This window comes from Lichenostomus cassidix, chromosome 1Aa, assembly GCF_008360975.1.
Source record: "Lichenostomus cassidix isolate B80296 chromosome 1Aa, HeHo_3.0, whole genome shotgun sequence".
Taxonomy (NCBI): Eukaryota; Metazoa; Chordata; class Aves; order Passeriformes; family Meliphagidae; genus Lichenostomus; species Lichenostomus cassidix.
Window position 1 is genome coordinate 49,809,424 of NC_139480.1, and position 18,142 is coordinate 49,827,565.

At 51.3% G+C, this 18,142-nt stretch overlaps 1 protein-coding gene across 1 annotated transcript; it reads left to right on the forward strand.

Annotated features, from left to right (window-relative positions):
- The first annotated feature begins 725 nt into the window (after positions 1 to 725).
- Positions 726 to 9,118, forward strand: TXN2 (thioredoxin 2). The gene is made up of 4 exons (XM_085048880.1): positions 726 to 776; positions 1,274 to 1,458; positions 2,411 to 2,534; positions 7,331 to 9,118. Exons 2-4 carry the CDS (start codon positions 1,274 to 1,276, stop codon positions 7,445 to 7,447), a joined length of 426 nt encoding a protein of 141 aa, XP_084905006.1. The 5' UTR covers positions 726 to 776; the 3' UTR covers positions 7,448 to 9,118.
- Positions 9,119 to 18,142: the final 9,024 nt, after the last annotated feature.

Here is an 18,142-nt window from a genome sequence, read left to right on the forward strand (position 1 = left end):
AGATTGTGGATCTGTATGCATTGCCCTAAATTCTGATTCCCCTTAGAGAAGTGATGGTTGAAAAAGCTGGCACCCACCAACTGTTCCAGCATGCACTGTTCCAGCCACTCGCATCCAGCAGGACCTGGGGAGCAGGGATCCGAGTCCCCCCGGGTGAGCATTGCCCTCAGCCTCGCTCCTGTTGAGCTGCTATGCCGCTGGAGCTGCAAGGAGAGGGACCACAAAGGCCGGGGGTGGCATGAGCCATGCTGGCTTGTGGTCACCCGTGGGCTGCAGGTTGGTGCGCTGGGCGCACTGTGGGAGTTAATTGCTGTCCTGGGAGTGTAGGACTGTGTGCTTCCAGGAAAGCTTAAACAGGCAGGTGAAGCAGGCGGCTCTCTGAAGGGAGCCGGCAGCCGGAGGGGCCGGGAATGGAACAGGCACCGGGAAAGGCAGCGGGACAGGGAATGGGATCGGGGATGATACCGGGACCGGTACTGCCGCCGGGCCCGCGCCACGTGCGGAAGGCGCGCTACACCTCGCGGCGCCCCATTGGAGAGCTCCGCCGCCAATCAGCAGCCAGGGTTTGCCTTACGTAGCACACCCCGCCTACAGGGGCGGGGCGAGTTGGCCTAAAGGACAGGCACGGCAGCTAATCAGAGGGCCCGGCTCTTGGGGCGTTGGCCAATCGGTGGTTCGGTTGATGGCGGCCTTCCGGCGGCAGTGGCCAATGAGCGCGCAGGTAGGTGAGGCGCGGGGCGGAAGTGCGGTGTGCGGTCACCTCCGCGGCCGGCGAGGTGCGGCGGGGCGGGGAGCGGGGCTGTCCGGCTGTGCCCTCCTGCCCTGCCCTGGGCTGGGCTGGGCAGCAGCGCGGCCCCTCTGTCCGGGGCGGGTCCGGGGCCCTGTGCCGTTGCGGGAGCTGCTGGGACGCCCCCGCTGCGGGAGCCCCGCGGTACCGGGCCAGCGGGCATCCCGCGGCCTGCGTGTGCCCTGCGGGTGGGAGGGAGCGCGCCGTGAGGGCAGCTCTGCTCTGCAGGGCTGAGGGAAACGAGGCTGTGCCTGGGGTTGTCTCCTGCGAACGGGGAGGAGCCGGGCCGTGCCTGTGGGGCTGGAGCTGCAGAGGGAGGGCAGGGCTGGGCACGGGGGCGGGAAGCGCTCCGTGTGATATCCCGTGAGTTTCTCTCCCGCACGTCCCTGGGCTGGGCCGGTCCTGCCTGGGGCACTCGGAGCAGGGCGCTGCTGCAGTGGCACCAGCCATGGGTACACCCACCCCACCAAGCACCTCTCCCCGCAGATGGCCCAGAGGCTGGCGCTCCAGCGGCTGCTCTCCCTCCCCTCGCGGGGCTCCCTGGCGTCCCACGGCAGGGCCTTCGGCACCTCAGCTGGCCGCAGGAGCACTTTCAACGTGCAGGATGGCAGCGACTTCCAGGACCGGGTGCTGAACAGCCCCAAGCCCGTTGTGGTGGACTTCCACGCGCAGTAAGTTCTGCCTGTGGCTCTTGCTCCCCTCCATCACCCGTGCAGGTGTGTCCCTGTGACCTTCCTGATGTGGTGGCACTCTGGGCACACCATGGAAGAGCGTGCCTGAGGCCTTCCCAAGAAAGATTTCCCTCACAGCTACATCCTGCAGCAGTGTCAAGCAGGAGTGTCAGGAACACATTCTCCCAGGTGGCATAGCTGCACCTTCTGAGTGCTAAGGTGTCACCCCAGCCCCAGTGTTACATCATCCTACAAAGGATACCTCAGGAAAAAACTCTGCTGTCTCCCCTGTTTGGCTTCATGGATGAAATGTCCTCTTAGAAACAGTAAATGTTGTTCACAGCCACAGAGAGCTCTGCACTTGCTATGCCCCAGCATTGTCCTGTTGTGTCTGCCCATGTTTCTTAAAGCTGTGTGGTTTTGAGGCTCTTCATAGCAAATGCCTTTATGTGTTAATGACAACCAATGACAGCATTTGTCTTCAACAAAAATGCTGTCATCCTCTTGCTAGTAAAAATATTCCTAGATGTTATCTGCTGGATTAACAATACTGATTATCTTTGGGTTTTTTTAGTGTATTTTCATAGTCCCTCAGTACTGTCATGTGAGCTAATTACAGCTGATTTGGGGCAAACGGAATACAAAACAGCCAAAAAAAATTCACTCTAAATAAACCAAACTGACAAACTGAAGTGAATATTAGTTGGCATCATCCAGGGAGGAGAGGACAACTAGTGGAAGCCTGAAACCTGATAGAGAGCTTCCTTAACCCCTTTGACAGATCCCTTGTGAGAGGAGTGTTTTTCTAAGCCATGGTTTGGGAATTGTATTTCCAGGCTGGCTCTTGAGTGGACAGCAATGGTGGTAAAGGCACTCATGTATCAGCACACTGTCCATGGCTGCTGCTGCACCTGCCTCTCCTAATGTCCCCTCTCTTTTCTTGCTCCTTCAGGTGGTGTGGTCCCTGCAAGATCCTAGGCCCCAGGTTAGAGAAGATGGTGGCCAAGCAGGAGGGGAAGGTGGTGATGGCCAAGGTGGACATTGATGATCACACAGACCTTGCTATCGAGTACGAGGTAGGCAGTAGAAGAGCACAGACTTTCTTTGGCTGGCAGTGCAAGGCTGTCTCCCTGGGGAGAGCTGTGCCTGCACAGCAGTGGCACTGGAGGGGGGAGGAAACTCAGTGCCTACAGGTTCCTGATCCACTGGGTCACTTGTCAGGAGGTGGATTTTGCTGCTTAGCTCTGCTCCAGCTCTGCTAGTCATGCTCAGCATCCCCACCTCTAATTCTGCAGGGAGGTGTGCTCTGGGCCTTGCAGGCATCTGTCAGTGTAAACATTTCCCTGCCTGGAGGAGCTTGGAGCACACACAGCGTTTTGCTGCGAGCTGGGGCTGCTCAGGTGCAGGGCAAGAACATGAAGTAACAAGCCCCACTCTGCTCTGCTATTGAACGTGGTTCTTTGTGCAACCAGCCTGTTCTCTTTTTCCCTTCCTTGTTCAGGATCTCCAGCTGGGTCATAACGTCCCATCCTTAAGCTGTAGCACAAGGAGACACTGAGTTTTGTTTGAACAGGTAGAAGCCAGGTCAGAAAAAACTCACAAGCAACAGGAGCATGTGTCCTGCTATTGAAAGGAGAGGACTTCGTTGCTCAAACTAGTGTGTGACATTATTGTTGAGTCTGTTCCCTGTGCTGCCTTTCTCCCAGGAAGGAACAGAATAATTGGAGAAGGCCATGGCTTTAGTTTACATGGTCCATTCATTTTTCTCCTCTGTCAGTGATTAGGTAGTTAAAGAAACTCAAAAGCTCTTCTGAGGGCTGTGCTTGCCTCTGTTGTCTCTCCTTGTAAACAACAACTCTGCCCATGGAGTTGGGGCATCCTGCTGTTGTGTTTTACAGGGAAAAAAGGGCTTCATTTTCACTTGTGTATCATGCAGATGGATCTGCTCCCCCTCTGCAGATGAAGTCCTGCTCCCAGGGTGACAACTAGCACAGCAAGCTCCTCAAGCTGCCCTGAAAAGTGTGAACTATCTCCTGGGCAAGCTGTCATTTTGTTGAGTCTCTAGAAGACGCTGTGTGCCATTCCCACACCCTGCCGAGCCAGAAGGAGACGGAAGTGGAAACAGCTTGTTCCCTCCCACTCTTTCCCCAGGGAGACCTTTCTGCCTGTGCTGTGGTGGCGTGGCCACACGGCTGGTGGCCACAGTCATCATTTGCAGCTCCCACAAGCTGAACAGGAGAGCCTGCGGTGCTCTCCAGGGTGGAGGCGTTCTGGCAGGTGCACCCCAGGCCAAGGAAGATAGCTGCTGGCTCTCTGAGCAGGGCTGGCTGCTGTAAGCCCAAAGGCTGCATGGCTCAAAGGGTGCTGGTGAGAAGTTGAAGAGGGTGAGGTGGTCTTAGTGATGATCTAAAAGCATGTAAATCCTTACAGATGCCGGCAAGGCTCTGGTAGCAGCCATGCTAAGGAGAAGAGTATAGAGATTATTAGCTCAACTCTTGTATTGTTCCAAGCCTTCCAGTAGATAGAATTAGCTGGGATTACAAGAGGATAATCTCAGATGAGTGGAAAATGGCAAGCAGAGTGTGTGCATGCAAAGAAAGGTCTGTGAAAAGAGGCTGAAAGTCCCGAGTTGTGCAGGTTTGATGAGGCACTGCATGTCCTCTCCTCCCGGGTGCTGAGGGAGCAGCCATGCTGCCTGCTGTGTGTGTTTGGGTGCAGGTAGAACTGAGGCTGCAGGGAAGGGTCAGCTTCTGGCAGTTCATTCTGAACCTTCTATACAAACATGAAGTTTTTGTTTGGCAAGAGGGCCTCCTCCAGTTTTGTGGTGTGTGTGTCTTGTCTCAGCCATTATTCCCGTGGCAGTGTCTGTGAGTACCATAGCTGCAGACAGATAGGGGTAAAGTAGATTTTTTTTGCTTAGATCTTCCTAGTTTGGGGCATCCTTTCCAGGGCAGAAGTTTGGTGCATGTGCTGAGCATGTGCTTGGTTTCACTTAATCTTCAGGAAGTTGCCATGTAAGGAGAAGTGTAAGGGGATGGGGAGGCACCAAGTCGAGATCAAAGAAGGACCAAATAGAGTGTTTGGGAGAGATCAGGAAAACCAAAGGTGGTATTTAGGAGGGATCAGAAAACATTTGTTTTAAAGCCATTCCGCTGGGGATCAGATGTCTACATGCTGAGAAAGTCTTTGTTTTGGGGTTTTCAGTGTCCATGCCACCCCCACAACTCCTTCCCTGGCTGCCAGGAAGTCTCGCTCCATCCGTGTTTATTCCCCTGCCCACGCACACGCAGCCCCCAGCTTGCTGCCTGGTTGCACAATGTCCTCTTCAGCAGCCTCCTTGAGGCAGAGGGAGGGGGAGACCCCCTGGAAGAGCTGAGGAATGCTGGCACATTCCTTTGTACAAGAGGCCGCCTGCCCTTGGCTCTCAGCCATCCTGGCTTAGCACAAAGCACGGATGCATTTCCTGCAACTAGAAGTGTCCCCAGTGCCCTTTCCCGTCCTGTTAGCCCAGCACAAAAGTTCTTTCTCTGGGGACTCCCTGTTTTATCTAACACCTTTCATCTCTGGTTGTGGCTGTTCTCCACTGCTCCAACCAGCTCCTGACCTCTTGCCTCAAGAGCAGAAAGGGAGAAGAAATACTTTTGTTTATCTGCAGTCTCTTAAAATTGTTTGGATTCATCTCTTGCCTTGGCCAGCTGCCCCTGTGTGTGGTGACTGGGAAAGGGCAGCCCCTTCTCTGGCCACTGTGGGTGGGCAGCTCAGGAGAGCTGCTGGGTACAGAGATGGTCATTCATCAATGGAGCTCCATCCTGTGTTACCTCCTCACTCAGAAGCCTGGGTGAAATCTTTCCCCCTGCTCCACTGTGTGGCATCTGAGCTTGTATAGAAGTTTTAGATGGGGAGAATTCCCTTGGTATGAGTATTGCCAGGAATAACCTGGATGCCTGTGTTTATTTATCTGTGTGGTCAACACTAATCAAAAGCAGATTGATTTTTTTCTGAAAAAATGCTCTTGAGGGAGTAGGAGAGTTTGTTTAGGTTCAGTGCAGATGGGACCCAAGAAAAAAATGGGAAAAAAAACGAAAAAAATGCCCTCAACTTTGCATTCTAGAAATTCCCATGACATTTGTTTCTCAACCAGCAAAACAAAGTACGTGCTCTATTAACAGGCTGCCCTTGCTGCAGCTGGCAGGAAGGAAGCTGACAAAAGCATCGTGTTTTCTGGGCAGAGGAAAGTTGCTCTGTGCCTGTGATTCTTGTCTGGCTCTGCAGCACCAGCCCCAGACCTTCCACTCTTTCTCGGGATTTGCTGACCAGCATGAAGAGGGAGAGACAGAAGGATGGAGGCCATGTGAAGCTCGTGGGTGCACTGGTCAGCCTGCAGGGCCTGGCACTGTGGTGTTGGCTGCTTCTCTGTAGAGCTTCCAAGAGTTGCCTGTTCTTCACCCAGACCCTAATAGGGGCCAGCTCTCTTTTTTTTGGATGGAACTGGAGCAGCTCTGCTCTATATTAACCCACTGTGTAAACCAGAGGGAGGCTCAGTGGAGGTTTGCCCTTCTCAGGGAGAGAGGAGTTGAGTGCAGTGCTGGTCCCATCCTTTCTCACTCCTAAAATCACAAGGGAATGTGTTGGCACCATCACCAGTGCTGGGGCCCAAGCCCTCTCGATCTGCTCCCTGCAGTCACTAGGAGGAGCTGAAGATTGTGCTTTGAGCAGCCCAGACGCTCCCATCCCTTCTCATGAGACTGCACAAGCCCTGAAGGACACTGCGGGGAGCCATGCTGGACTGCCCGGCTGGGAAGGGAAGACAAAATGTCCCTTTCATCTCAGGCTCCCAGTGGGAGAAAAACCAGCCCTCTGATGGGTTTCCAGAGGGATTTGCAGATCTGTGTTGGCAGCAGGGCTGGCAGTGCACATGGGAAAGCCCTGGAGGTTGGAGAAGAGTCAGCAGGCAAGATAAGGACAGGATATGTTTTGGGGGGAGACTTTGCAGAGATAAGGGCATCGAAGCTGTGGGGTCAGAAGTGGGATCAGATCTTCCAGTGCTGCAGCTCTCCAAGCACTGGTTGTTCCTTCTCTCAGTCATGTCCCTGGGGTCTCTGCTGTCACCAGTCAGCCAGCAAGGCCCTGGGGAATGTTGTCATTTCCAACACTGTTCTCTTGGATAATTCCCAGAAAACTTTGTTCTGAGCTAAAAAAGCAGTACCCAGAGCAGCACAGCTGCCTGCTGGCTCTGGTCAGAGGGACGTTTTCACTTCTTACCTAATTGTCAGGGATCTGCAGTGAATGGCCACTGGTGTGTGACCAGATAAACCACTGAAAACAGAAGTGGGAAAGGAAAGATGGGGTGGAGGGGATCATCATTGCCATAATATGATGGAGCAGAAAATCTGCCTCTGCAATGGTGGGGTAGGTTAGGATTAGAGCTCCAGTCCTGTGTGGAGAAGAACACAGCTCCAGTCTGATGCTGCCCTGGCCATAAAATGTCCAAAGGTCATCCTGTCTGAGAGGTGTCCTAGATTTGTTCACTTATGATAGGACAAAAGGGAAGGAGAAGAAGAATCTGTACTGGAGATACAGGAACAGCCTTGCCTTGGTTTTGTATTAGCTTTGGTTTTGTCTTTAAAAATCTGGGTCTTACTTAAAAAGCAGCTCAGCCTTGACTTGAGCAGTGTGGGGTAAGTCAGTGCAGAGATGAGGCCACAGGGAGAGGAGGAATGTGGAGCTCAGCTGGCCTGTTTTGTGAGTGGACATCTTACCCTAGAACAGTGCATCTTGTAGCCCCTTCCTTAGAGTTCCACTGGAGGACCAGGTGCAGCTGGCTTGCTGCAGGCTTTGCTCACCTGTGTCTCCCTGTTTCTCTTGCCCCCAGGTATCAGCAGTGCCAACTGTGCTGGCTATGAAGAATGGAGACGTTGTGGATAAATTTGTGGGCATAAAGGACGAGGATCAGCTGGAGGCATTCCTCAAGAAACTCATTGGAGCCTGAAGTAAAAGGGTGGCTGTACCTTTGCCTCTGGACACATCCATGTTGTGCATTCCTTGCCTGGGAGAGCTGAGGGCAGGTCAATTGCCTGCCCTGTACAACCCGGAGGTTTCTTCTGTTTTGGTGTTTTTAGGAGATGGAAAATGTTGTAACCCTTCCCTCCTTCTCCCCCTTCTCATGAGCAGCAGCAGCAGTAAAGGGTGCTGAGGAGCAGGGCTGCTTATTCTCAAAATGGGGAATGTGGCTGGAATTAGGAGCCTGTGTTTATCAGCCAAGAGCTGACGTGCAGAGCTGCTGCTGCTGAGTTAAGAGGAGGAATGTTTTTCTCCTTGCCTCACATCTGATAGCCCAGAGCAGAGGGCAGCTGCTCCCTGCAGGATGATGGTACATACCTGCCCTGGGTGGGTTCCTTTAAAGCTGAGAATGCCTCTGCCTTGTCTGTGAAACCTGTCTCTTTCTTCCTCTGTCCTCGTGTTGCTGGACACAACTCCTTTACAAATCCATGGGCTCCCATCATAATTTTATAAGAGAAAACAGGGAGAAGTATTTTATGGATCTCCTTTTGTATGTCTGCAGTAGAGAACTTTTATCAGTCACTGCTGTCTAGCCAGGAGAATAAAACTTGGTTCTCAGAAGTCTGTCTGTCCAGAGAGGTAAGTGGGAGTATCAGCAGCACAGTTCTAATGATGGGTTGGGAGAGTGCAGGTTATGACTTGATCCTACTAAAAGGTAATGTGCTGGAAAACAAAGCAGGGGATTACTTTCCTGGGGCTTTCAGTGCTGCCTGTAGGACCCCCTTTGTGTGCTGCTGGACCCAGGGGGCCAGAGGGAATACTCACCTCTCATGCACAGAGGAGCAGCTGCTCATTGCACAACAAGGAACCTGAGCTGTGCTCGCTCCCCCTTTGCTTTTCTCACTTCTTCCCTGCCTGTGCAGCCTGAGAGCCTTCCTCTCCCTGTTGTGAATAATTAAATTTGCTCACACAGGTGAGCCCTGCCAGCAGGCAGCCTTTTGACTTCAATTGCCCTGACCTTTGGACTAAGGGTGGTGGTTGTGTGCTTCTATCTGAGCAGCCTTCAGCCCTTCCACCTCTTCCTCCTCCTTCTCCTCCTCACATACACCTGTTTCAAATCAACCTGGCTTCTTAATGCTCCCAGCCTCCTCTTGTGCTTGCAGGCAGAGTACACACCAGCACTGATGACTACTGTACTGTTTAATTCCAGTTTGCTTATCTAAGCTGCATGAGAACATTGTAAGTGCTTAATAACCATGTACAAGCTGCTTTTTTTTTCACCACAGCTTCTGTTTCCTTCAGTCACTCTTAAATCTGCTTTGGCTTTGCTCCATTTCACCTCCCTGGCATATGAGCAGCGAGGTATTTTTTTTCTGCACCTCTGCAATAACAATTTATGACCTTTGAAGGAGCCAGGGGAGTGGTGATCCAAGTCCTGCTGCAACCACAGCACTGCTGGCATCAGTGCTCCCACCTGCTTGTGTCACCCTGGGGCCTGGGCAGCAGCACAAGGTGGTACTGATCCCCTGAGGTGGGTGTCTCCCATTTGGGCTGGGCTGATTTCACTGCTGGCACGCTGCTAGAGGTGATGTCACTTGGATGTAATCTGGTAAAGAACTGTTGGTCAGTTACGATCAATAAAAACTGGCATTTTATTTTATTCCAGAGACCACAGAGGCTGTGCTGCCCCTGACCTCCTCAGGTTTCAGGCTGGGCAATTTCCCCTGCAGTTTCGGTGTTCCTGCTCAGTAAACACTTCTAGTAAAGACTCTCCATTTTCCTGCACGAGCAGGAAAATTAGGGGAACAGCGTCACATACTCGACAATAGTCAACTTTCTTGCCTTACCATCCTACAGAACAGGAAAAAACACAGTGACTTTGCATTGTGTAATTACGGGGCAGTATAAAATAGTTATTTTATCGCTTCCTTCCAAGGCAAAGCAGAGTTAAAGTGTCGTTCAGCTGTTAAAGTGCCAGCACACTTTAGGGTACATTTTGTGAAAGCCACAACTGTTTCTCTGAGATAAATGCTGAAGACCCACATATGTGGTGCCCTTTGGGAATCTCAGTGTAAGAGGTGGACAGGAGGAGGAGGGACAGCCTGAGATTCCCCAAGCACTTTGCAAGGTTTCCACCACAGGACAGGACTCAGAGCAAAAGGATGTTTTCTGTGCCAGGTTTATTCAGCTCTCTGTTTGCCAGCTGCTGGGGAAGGCTTCAGGGATTCCCACAGCGGTGTTAATAACAGGAGGTGAAAGCAGGAAGCAGTGCCAGCCGTGTATTTATGTAGTGGTTAAAGAGGAGTTGCACAGCAATTTTCATGCCACCTGAAAGTGATGTTGGTCTTTCCCAATTGAAGGGAGCTGAAACCATGGGTAATTCCTTAGCAATAGCTGTTTTTTCCATGTCAGCTGGGAAGGTTTCCTCTTTGCTCTCGCTGGCAAGGATGCAGTTTGTTTTCCCTTTTGGAATTAAGCACATCGAATACTCCTCTGATCTGTCAAGCATTTGCTCTCTCCTGCCCAAGCCTGTCTATTTTACAGTGGCTTTCTCAGCTCTTAATGTTCCTTGTTTCTGTTTTAAGAGGACATGGCAGTCAGTGCCTTCCCAAGGGAAGCAAAGCTCAGCTAAGCCTTCTCTTCCCCATGCATGTTTTGAACCCACCACCAAGGTCCCCCCAAGGTCAGGCACAGTGCCTCTGTCCTCACAGTCTTGTGCAAGGTGCCTCATTCCAGGCAAGCAGAGGTTTTCCATTCATTTCTGTTGGCTTTATACTTGCATCAAGCCTTAACACAGCTGCTCCTTTCCCTAAGATGTTTGTGCCTGCCTGCTGAACTCTGAGTTAATCTCCAGCTGCTCTGGCTCATAGTGAATATCTGCAAGGAGGGAGGGAGAGCTTTGCTATCTTCTCTAATAGAGGTACTGTGTCAGGACCAGCTTCAAGGGCTGGTAGAGGATGGAAAGTTCAGGTTGTCTTGCAGCACACAGTGGGCTGTGTATATGTGGTCCTTTGAAGGGGATAGTTTGGTTCCAGTGAGGTCTGACCTTGGCAGCCTGGCCAGTAAATCCTTTGCTTTATCAACAAATATGATTCCTCCTGTGCAAAGAACAAAACAAAGAGCAGCTCCATGTCAACAGGGAAATGATCCCCACTAACTCTGCCTTAGGCAGGGTCTTTCACCAGCCCAGCCAGGCTGTTGGCCCCAACAGTTTGTTAATCACTTTAAGCTTCCCCTCACACACCTCATTTTTCTCATCCAATCCTAATCATAGGATTTAGAAAAAATCAGCAAATAAATTCTCCAGCCATGCAAGGCTGTTAGCACCAATGTTAAGCTCAGTGTTCAAAAATGGTGGCAAATGCTTGCTGTAAGTTTCCCACAAGTTAAAGAATAACAGCAGCTTGCACAGCTGCAATATTCTGGGCAATAAAAAGATAAGATAAAACTACCCTAGGCTTGACTTCCAGACCAAAATGAAACTAGATCACCTGTTACACAGTCTCTCATCCTGCTTACCTGCCCCTGTAACACACCCAGGCTCATGCTGTGGTTTAACCCCAGTTGACAACTAAGTACCAGGCAGCTGGTAGATCACTGGCAGATCATAGGGAACTGAAAAGTTGTTGGTTTAAAGTAAGCACTGCCTAGAAAGAATGGGTATGTCATCAGCACTGGCTACTAGGAAGAAAATTAACTCTGTCCCAGTCAAAACCAGGACACCATCACCACACAGGGGTGGTGTTCTGCCATGTCCTGCTACTCTTGTCAAGGATGTGAGGTGCCCTTGTGAGCTTTGTGGTTTCTCTGCCTCTGCAGCTCTCTAACTTCAGCAACGCTTTTCCCATTCAAACCTTTTTCAGGCAAAAACCAAAGACAGCAACTCTCAGGAGAGTGATAGCCACAGGCTGGCTGTGGTTTGGAGGGTGCTGGTGTGCTGAGCCTTGCCTGGTTGCTATTTTTTCTCTGTGCATTCTACAGCCAGGGAAGGATGGAGGCAGGAGCAGCAGGGGAAACCCCAAATTTCTTACACCAGAGGAGCCAAATGGGTGAAAACAAGAGGCCTACAGGGAGAGCTTGAAAACGTGTCAGCCCACATCCCAATGGGAGTGGAATGAGGAGAAACCCTTCACCTTCCAGGTGTCAAGGAGTCCCTGGCAGGCAGTGAGGCAGGAAAATATTCTATAAGGAGAGGCCAGAGGGTGACACTGGAGCTGCTCATGTCCTGAGGGTGGAGGACAGCTATCAGCTGCAGGCAACATGGCAGCACCCAACTTCCCACTTCACGTTGGCTTCCTGGGCCCTCGTGATCCAAATAGTCACAATAAAATGCACTAAAATTGATGGATTTTCTCCATGGCCTGCACGTTTCTGTGAAGTAAGGTCCCTGGAGCTGTATGCATATATATATATATATGTGTATATATATATATATATATATATATATATATATGTTTATCTACTCACATACTCTTGTTCTCTGTTGTGGAGAGTGCCAGGAGCTTCTGGGGCTCACAGATGTCCCCAGCAGCTGTAGCTGTTGACAGAAAAGGACAGGAGCCAGCCTGCTGGCTCTCCTCCACAAGGCAAGCCTGAGCTCTCAGCACCCTTCTCAGCTACTACATGCTTCTCATCTCTCTGCTGCTAAAAGCCACTCTGGCTCCATCCCTCTTACAAGTGGACAAGTGGTTGAACAATTTCCTGAAAAACAGGAAATTTTTTCAGTGAGAGTCCTCAGAAATACTGACTTCCAGAGGGTACAACATGCACCAGAGATTTCGGTGTTTTCCAGAGATGGTGACCTCTGGTCCCCCGTGTGGCTGCAGCTCCTCCATGCCAGTCCCACACAGCTGTCAGTGAGAGGGGGTTGGTGCCAGCAGGCTCTGCACACGGAGCTTCACGGCCTCGGGAAGGAGAGGAGCTGCATCCCCCGGGGTTGCTGTCTTGCTCCATCATGAGGCAATAACATTTCCCTGCAGGAAATGTCCCTGCATAGCTGCAGGGCTCCTGTCCTTGCAGGTGTCTTTACCCGTGGGGCCATGGCACAGGCAGCAGCAGGTAACAAGCCCAGCCCTTGGGTCTGGCTGTCACAGCAGCTGGGATGGAGATGGAGCAGTGCAAGCTCCAGCATGCCCACTGGTATTTATATAACATCATTTTGCTTTAATCTGGCTTTTTAAGTAAACTGTCAAAGCCCTTTCTGTTCACTTGTTCACTAGGAACCTTTTTCTTTCTTTTTTTTTTTTTACTGAGAGTTTCGTCTTTCAAAGCTTGGCTAGGTTTGAGTGATGCCGAAAAACCCCATTTACAGTGGCTTTTTGTTCTGTGCTGGTATTGTTCAGGCAGAAGTGGTTGTTTTCTTTTCGTCCTGGCATAGCTCAGGAGTGACTGCATGGTCTGAGCTCAAACTTTCTAAAAATACTTACCCGTGAGGAGAGATCCAGCATGGCACTGTTCAGACCCAAAGATTAACGCCTTGGAAAGGTGCAGTGGTCTGAAAAAGAAGCCAGTGGCAGTGTCCTGCCAACTCTGGTCACTGTAAGCCCTGGAGCTTCAACACGTGGCAGGCAGAGAGGATCTGCAGAGGGCTGTGGATCTCTGAGGCTCCAGGGAAATCCACCCAGTGCCTGCAGAACCAGCCCACGGGAAATACTTTCTGTGGAGAGGCTATAGGGTGACTCAGAAGTCATAAAGAAAAAGCACTTCTTGCTGCTTGGAGAAGCAAGGCTGAACAATGAGCCTGCTCCTCACCAGAGGTTGGTCTTCATAACCACATCCTCCTATTGGAGAGTGAGACAGCTCTGGGGGAAGGGAGAATGACAGGCACTGAGCAGAGCAGAGATCAGACATAGGACAAATTGCAGGAAAGCATGTGGGAGCTCCTTTTTGTCCTGCCACTGGCTGATTGCAGGAAGCTTCCCAGGTGACAGCTTTAGCAGCTGCTGGGACAGGAGATCTTATTGTTCTGCGCTTGTGTTTACAGCTGTGCCAGTTTTTGGCAGGAAGCTTCAAGACAAAATCCCCACATTCTTCCTTCTTGCTTGCCAGGTCTGCTCTCAAGGGGCTGATCCTTCAGCCTGGCTATTTCAGCTTAGCTCACTACCTGAGGAGATCCAGCTTCCTCTTCCCAGACAGGCCAGTTCCTATGGGCTTCATCCTAAAATCCTGCCAGCATGGAAGCTTTTCACAGAGCTCAGGCAAGATTAAAGGTTGCTGCTGTCACACCTACCACTGCATTTCTCATGCCAAACTGTGTGGTTGCCCAGCACTCCAGCCCTCTTGTACCTGTCTGGGCCCTGTTTAGTTCTCGTTCCCCTTTCCCTGGCCTTGGGACCAACTTCTATTCTCAGTTTTTTGGGAACTCTCAGGAGGAAGCACATTTGGGGTTTTCTTAATCTGTCTGGCATTGCACACAAAGGCAGAAGCTGGCAGCATCCTTGAGATGAAAGGATGCAGGAACATGAGGGACCCATCACTGCTGGTCTCACTGGAGCCTGCGGCACAGAAACTGGCAGCATGTGGCCATGTCTGCAAGCAAACTCCTTAGGTTGCTGTCATCTCCCTGTTCTGCTGCTCCCCCACAACGCTGTGCCTCCCTGTGACACTGTGTCCAGCCCGTGGTGGCCAGCAGCACATGACTGACCCAAGGGCACAGTTCCCAGCCTCATTCCTCCAGCTTGCAGCTGGGGTCACGATGGCTAAGCTCTGCCAGTGTTACATCCCAAGGCCTGTTTCCCTGCCTCCTTTTCCCTTCCCTCCCTGGGGTTTTATACTGAGGTCGGGAATGATGGTCACGTCCCCTCCAAGGAATCAACAGGCTGTGGCATTTCCGTTGAGGGCGGCTGCGCATCTGAGGCTGCTGGCAAATCCCTCTGCCATGGAGCTGACGAGGCAAGGAGGCTGCTGTGTCACCGGCCCTGCTCAGGGTGTCAGCCGGGGTTTTCCATGGACAGGATGCGCTGATATCACCTGGAGAGAGCCTGGCTGCAGTTCAGCCCCCGCCACGCTTGCCTGTGCCTGTAATCTCCCCGGGTTTTGCAAGCGCCGTCAGCCCACAACGGGGGAGCTGCAGGGAAAGCACAGAGCTCGGGTGATTCAGCCGGGGAGCCTCTGTCCCAGCTGAGTCAGGCTTTATTTCAGCATCTCCACGTCCTGCTGCAGGGAGCTATGTCTACAGATCGCAGGAGCCTCTCAAACTGGGTCTCCCCAGCACTTCTGCCCCTTTTTCCCCCCAGCGCAGCATCCCAGCCAAAGCTGGCTCCAGCCGTGGCTGCTTCCTCTTCGCGGGACTGCTGTGCACAAACAGCTGCATCGTGTCAGCCCGGCGGGCTGCACTGCCCTGATAAATGACCCAGTTCCCGAAAGAGGGACGGAACTGCCAATGTACACAATGTACAGCTCCCTGGGCTGAGGGGAGGGCAGCAGATAGCCCAGCCATGCTTTGGGAACCTCACTGTCCTCATCTCATCTGTCTCCCACGAATATCGTGTCTCCAGGTGTCTTCTCTTGCCACACGTAGCAGAACAGGTAGCACCGCGGGTGCCTAAATCCATAAACCCTGCTTTGCAGAAAGGGTGAGAGGGCTCTCCCCGGACAATAGGACTGTGGGTGACTGTCAGCACAACTGGCACTTTGGAAAGCCACAGCCAATTCCTTGGAAAAAGAGTCTGCAGAGGCTGAGTGCCCGCAGATGGTGTCCTCATAAAGATGAAGGAGGAGCAGCCTCCAGCTGTCAGCCACAGGCACCTATCAGCAGCCCACGAGCTTGGGCTGGGGACACTAGAAGATGAAATGCTGCCCTACAGGGTGTTCTCTTGCCCCATTTCTGTACCAGCCTGTGCTGGCTGTCCTTTCTCACATCAGGGCAGGGGGATGGGACAGGAAGGCCCTCATTATCCAGGGCTTGCTAATTAGACGGGAATGTTATCTCCAGCCCAGATGTCAGCTCTGACCTCCCTCTAACCTTCTTCTAGAAATCAAAACAGACACAACTCTGTTTGTTTTAAAATAAGAAAAATAAGCCTTTGGGGTGAAGCAGGAAAATCTGACCTTGGGGTACGTCTGGGGAGAGAGGAGGGCACACAACCAGATAAGGCTGGTGAGGTTTGCCAGGCTGCCAAGCTGGGCGGGGCTGGCCACCCTGCCCTGGGCAGAGAACAAGGTCCCCATGGCTGATGGTGGCTGTGCACGTATTTTGGGCCCTCTAACCCATATCCAGCAGTGGTGTTGGCACAGATACAGCTTCTTGTCCCAACACAACCCGGGGATCCCAGCTGGGTCCTGTAGATCCAGACATGGAGCTGATGGGGAAGATCAGCTGAGTTTGTGTTTCATCTCTCTGCCTTGCTTTTGGGATTTACAAAAGGGTCTCAAAAGATGTTGATCCCTGGAACAAATTCTGCCTTTTAAACCTGACCTGGATACCTTTTCCTCGTGCCACCTAAGCAGTCCTTAAATTGTTTCAGAATAAAGGGAGCTGGGTGGCAAACAGCTGGTGATTCTTGTCCTTGACTTGTAGTAAAACCTTGTTTTATTGCATTTCTGCAATAATTTTCTATAGCTAGGGAACAAACTTTGCCTGTGATTTGGGTCAGACCTTTGAGCACCTCACCCTATGTTCACCCAGATTTACATCTCCATTCTCCATTGCAAACTACATTGCTTTGCTTCCTCTTCTTTGTAAGACTACAGCTCCCACCTGGAGCTTAACACCAAGAAGGTCTTTACCCAACATCCCTTGTCCTTCTGTGTCAGGCATCCAAGCAGCCTGGGCTGCAGTACCAAAGCTCCTTATGACAGAAGCTTGATGTAGTTCTTGCAGTAAAATGAGGAGTGGATGTGGCCAGCTGCAAACCAGCACCCCAGGGCTTTCTTCTGTGGCTGCTGCCTCTTTAACTTGGGGCAGTCACTGGTCCAGCCTTTCCTCCACCCTGCCCAGTCCACCAACACCACAGTAACAAGATTTATGAAGACACCATAGGGATTGCTCTTTAGGCTACAATCCTAATATTTCAAAAGGCACAGCTGATTAACAGTTACACGATGTTTTACCTACCATATCCCCAAGACAGCAAGCAGGTAAAAGGGGTTGAGGTGTCCCTTTTCACTTGCCTCCTTTGAAAACACCTGTTGGCCCCCTGAGTAATGGATGTTCTTTTTTATGCTCTGAAGGCTGTGCCTCATGCTCATGACATCACAGCCGTGATGCATTGCCCTCCAGCAACATCATCAGAGCAGAAAATTATTTCTGTTGTCTTCCATATCTGGCTACTGCCTGGTACACCCTGTCTCCCCGAGCTTCAGGGTTACTGAAGCAGAGTAATAGCTGAGAAGTGAGTAATCAAGAAGCTACCTGACCAGATTTAAACCTGACTTTAAACATCTTCTCCAACAATAATGGGAAGGAGGATCTGTGCCTGCTAAGGTGCAGAGCTGCTGCAGGAGGACCATGCACAGACATCCCTGGGACTGTGTGGATGGCATTCACACAGCACACCTGCAATAAAGCTCTGCTCACACAAACCAGCACAGCCCCAGGGCCTTGACTGAATTTGCACCCATTTTTATGACCTAAACCTGTGAGTCAATATTTACCCGAGAGGCGGATGCACAGCTGCCCTGTGGCACTGTGTACACCACTGACTATCTAACCACTGACTTCAACTACCCAGATGGGGGTTATGTGGAAGGTACAGCCAGATTGCCAGACATGCTCAGTGAAAAGACAAGAGGGGACAAATGGTGGATTTGCCATCCTCAGAGATTTTCAAAACCCAGCTGGATGTGGCCCTAAGCACCATGATCTAACCTTAAGGCTGGTCCTGCTCCAAGCAGATGGTTGACCTGGAGACTTCCAAAATTACCTCTTATGCTAAATGATGCTGTGATTTTGGTAATGCTAAATATTTGGTAGTAGACATTCCTTAATTCAGATACTGATTGCAACCACTTGCATATGGGGTGCTATAAGAACACCTGTGACCAGCCACACAATTGAATTCAATTCATTCACAATATCCCTGGAAAGGAGGCTTTCTAGGCTCTACTGAACTTCAATTCCCTCATAGCTTCTGAGCAGCTTGTGGATCTGGCTGCTCACAACCGTGCATTTTCAGCACCTCTGTAGCAACCACATAGTCAAATGGACCAAGGAAATTATCAAACTGGAAACATCTGTCTTTCTTTGGATTCAGGGTTGTTTCCAGCTGAATCAGCTGGCTGTCATCTGAGACTGGCAGTGGGAGTGTGAAGATCAGAGAAGGGAGGGAAACAATCCTCCTTCAGGGACTGCTCAGACTTGGGTTGGCTTCACACAGTCATCAAACCCCAACTGTGACCCTTGTGAGGCTGAGGAGAACATGATGTTCCACCTTTGCAGGTTAATCTAACCAGCATTGCTCATCCCAGGGCAAAGTGTGCACAGTTTCTCTTGATTCCCAGCCAGCCTGCAAGCAGATAAAGGGTGGCTGTGTGATAGGCTCAGGAGAGGGTATCTCCTGAAATCACTCCTATCTGTAGACTATTCTCACAGGTCCTGCCTCTCTCTTAAAATATGTGGCTTGAGATCTGTAACAACTCAGTAGGTGGTAGGGAAGGTCGTTACATCTGGCAGCTCATGCATTTCTGCAAACCTGAGTGTCTGAGAACTGGTAAGTCCCTGTAGGAGCATCTAGCCCAGGCATTT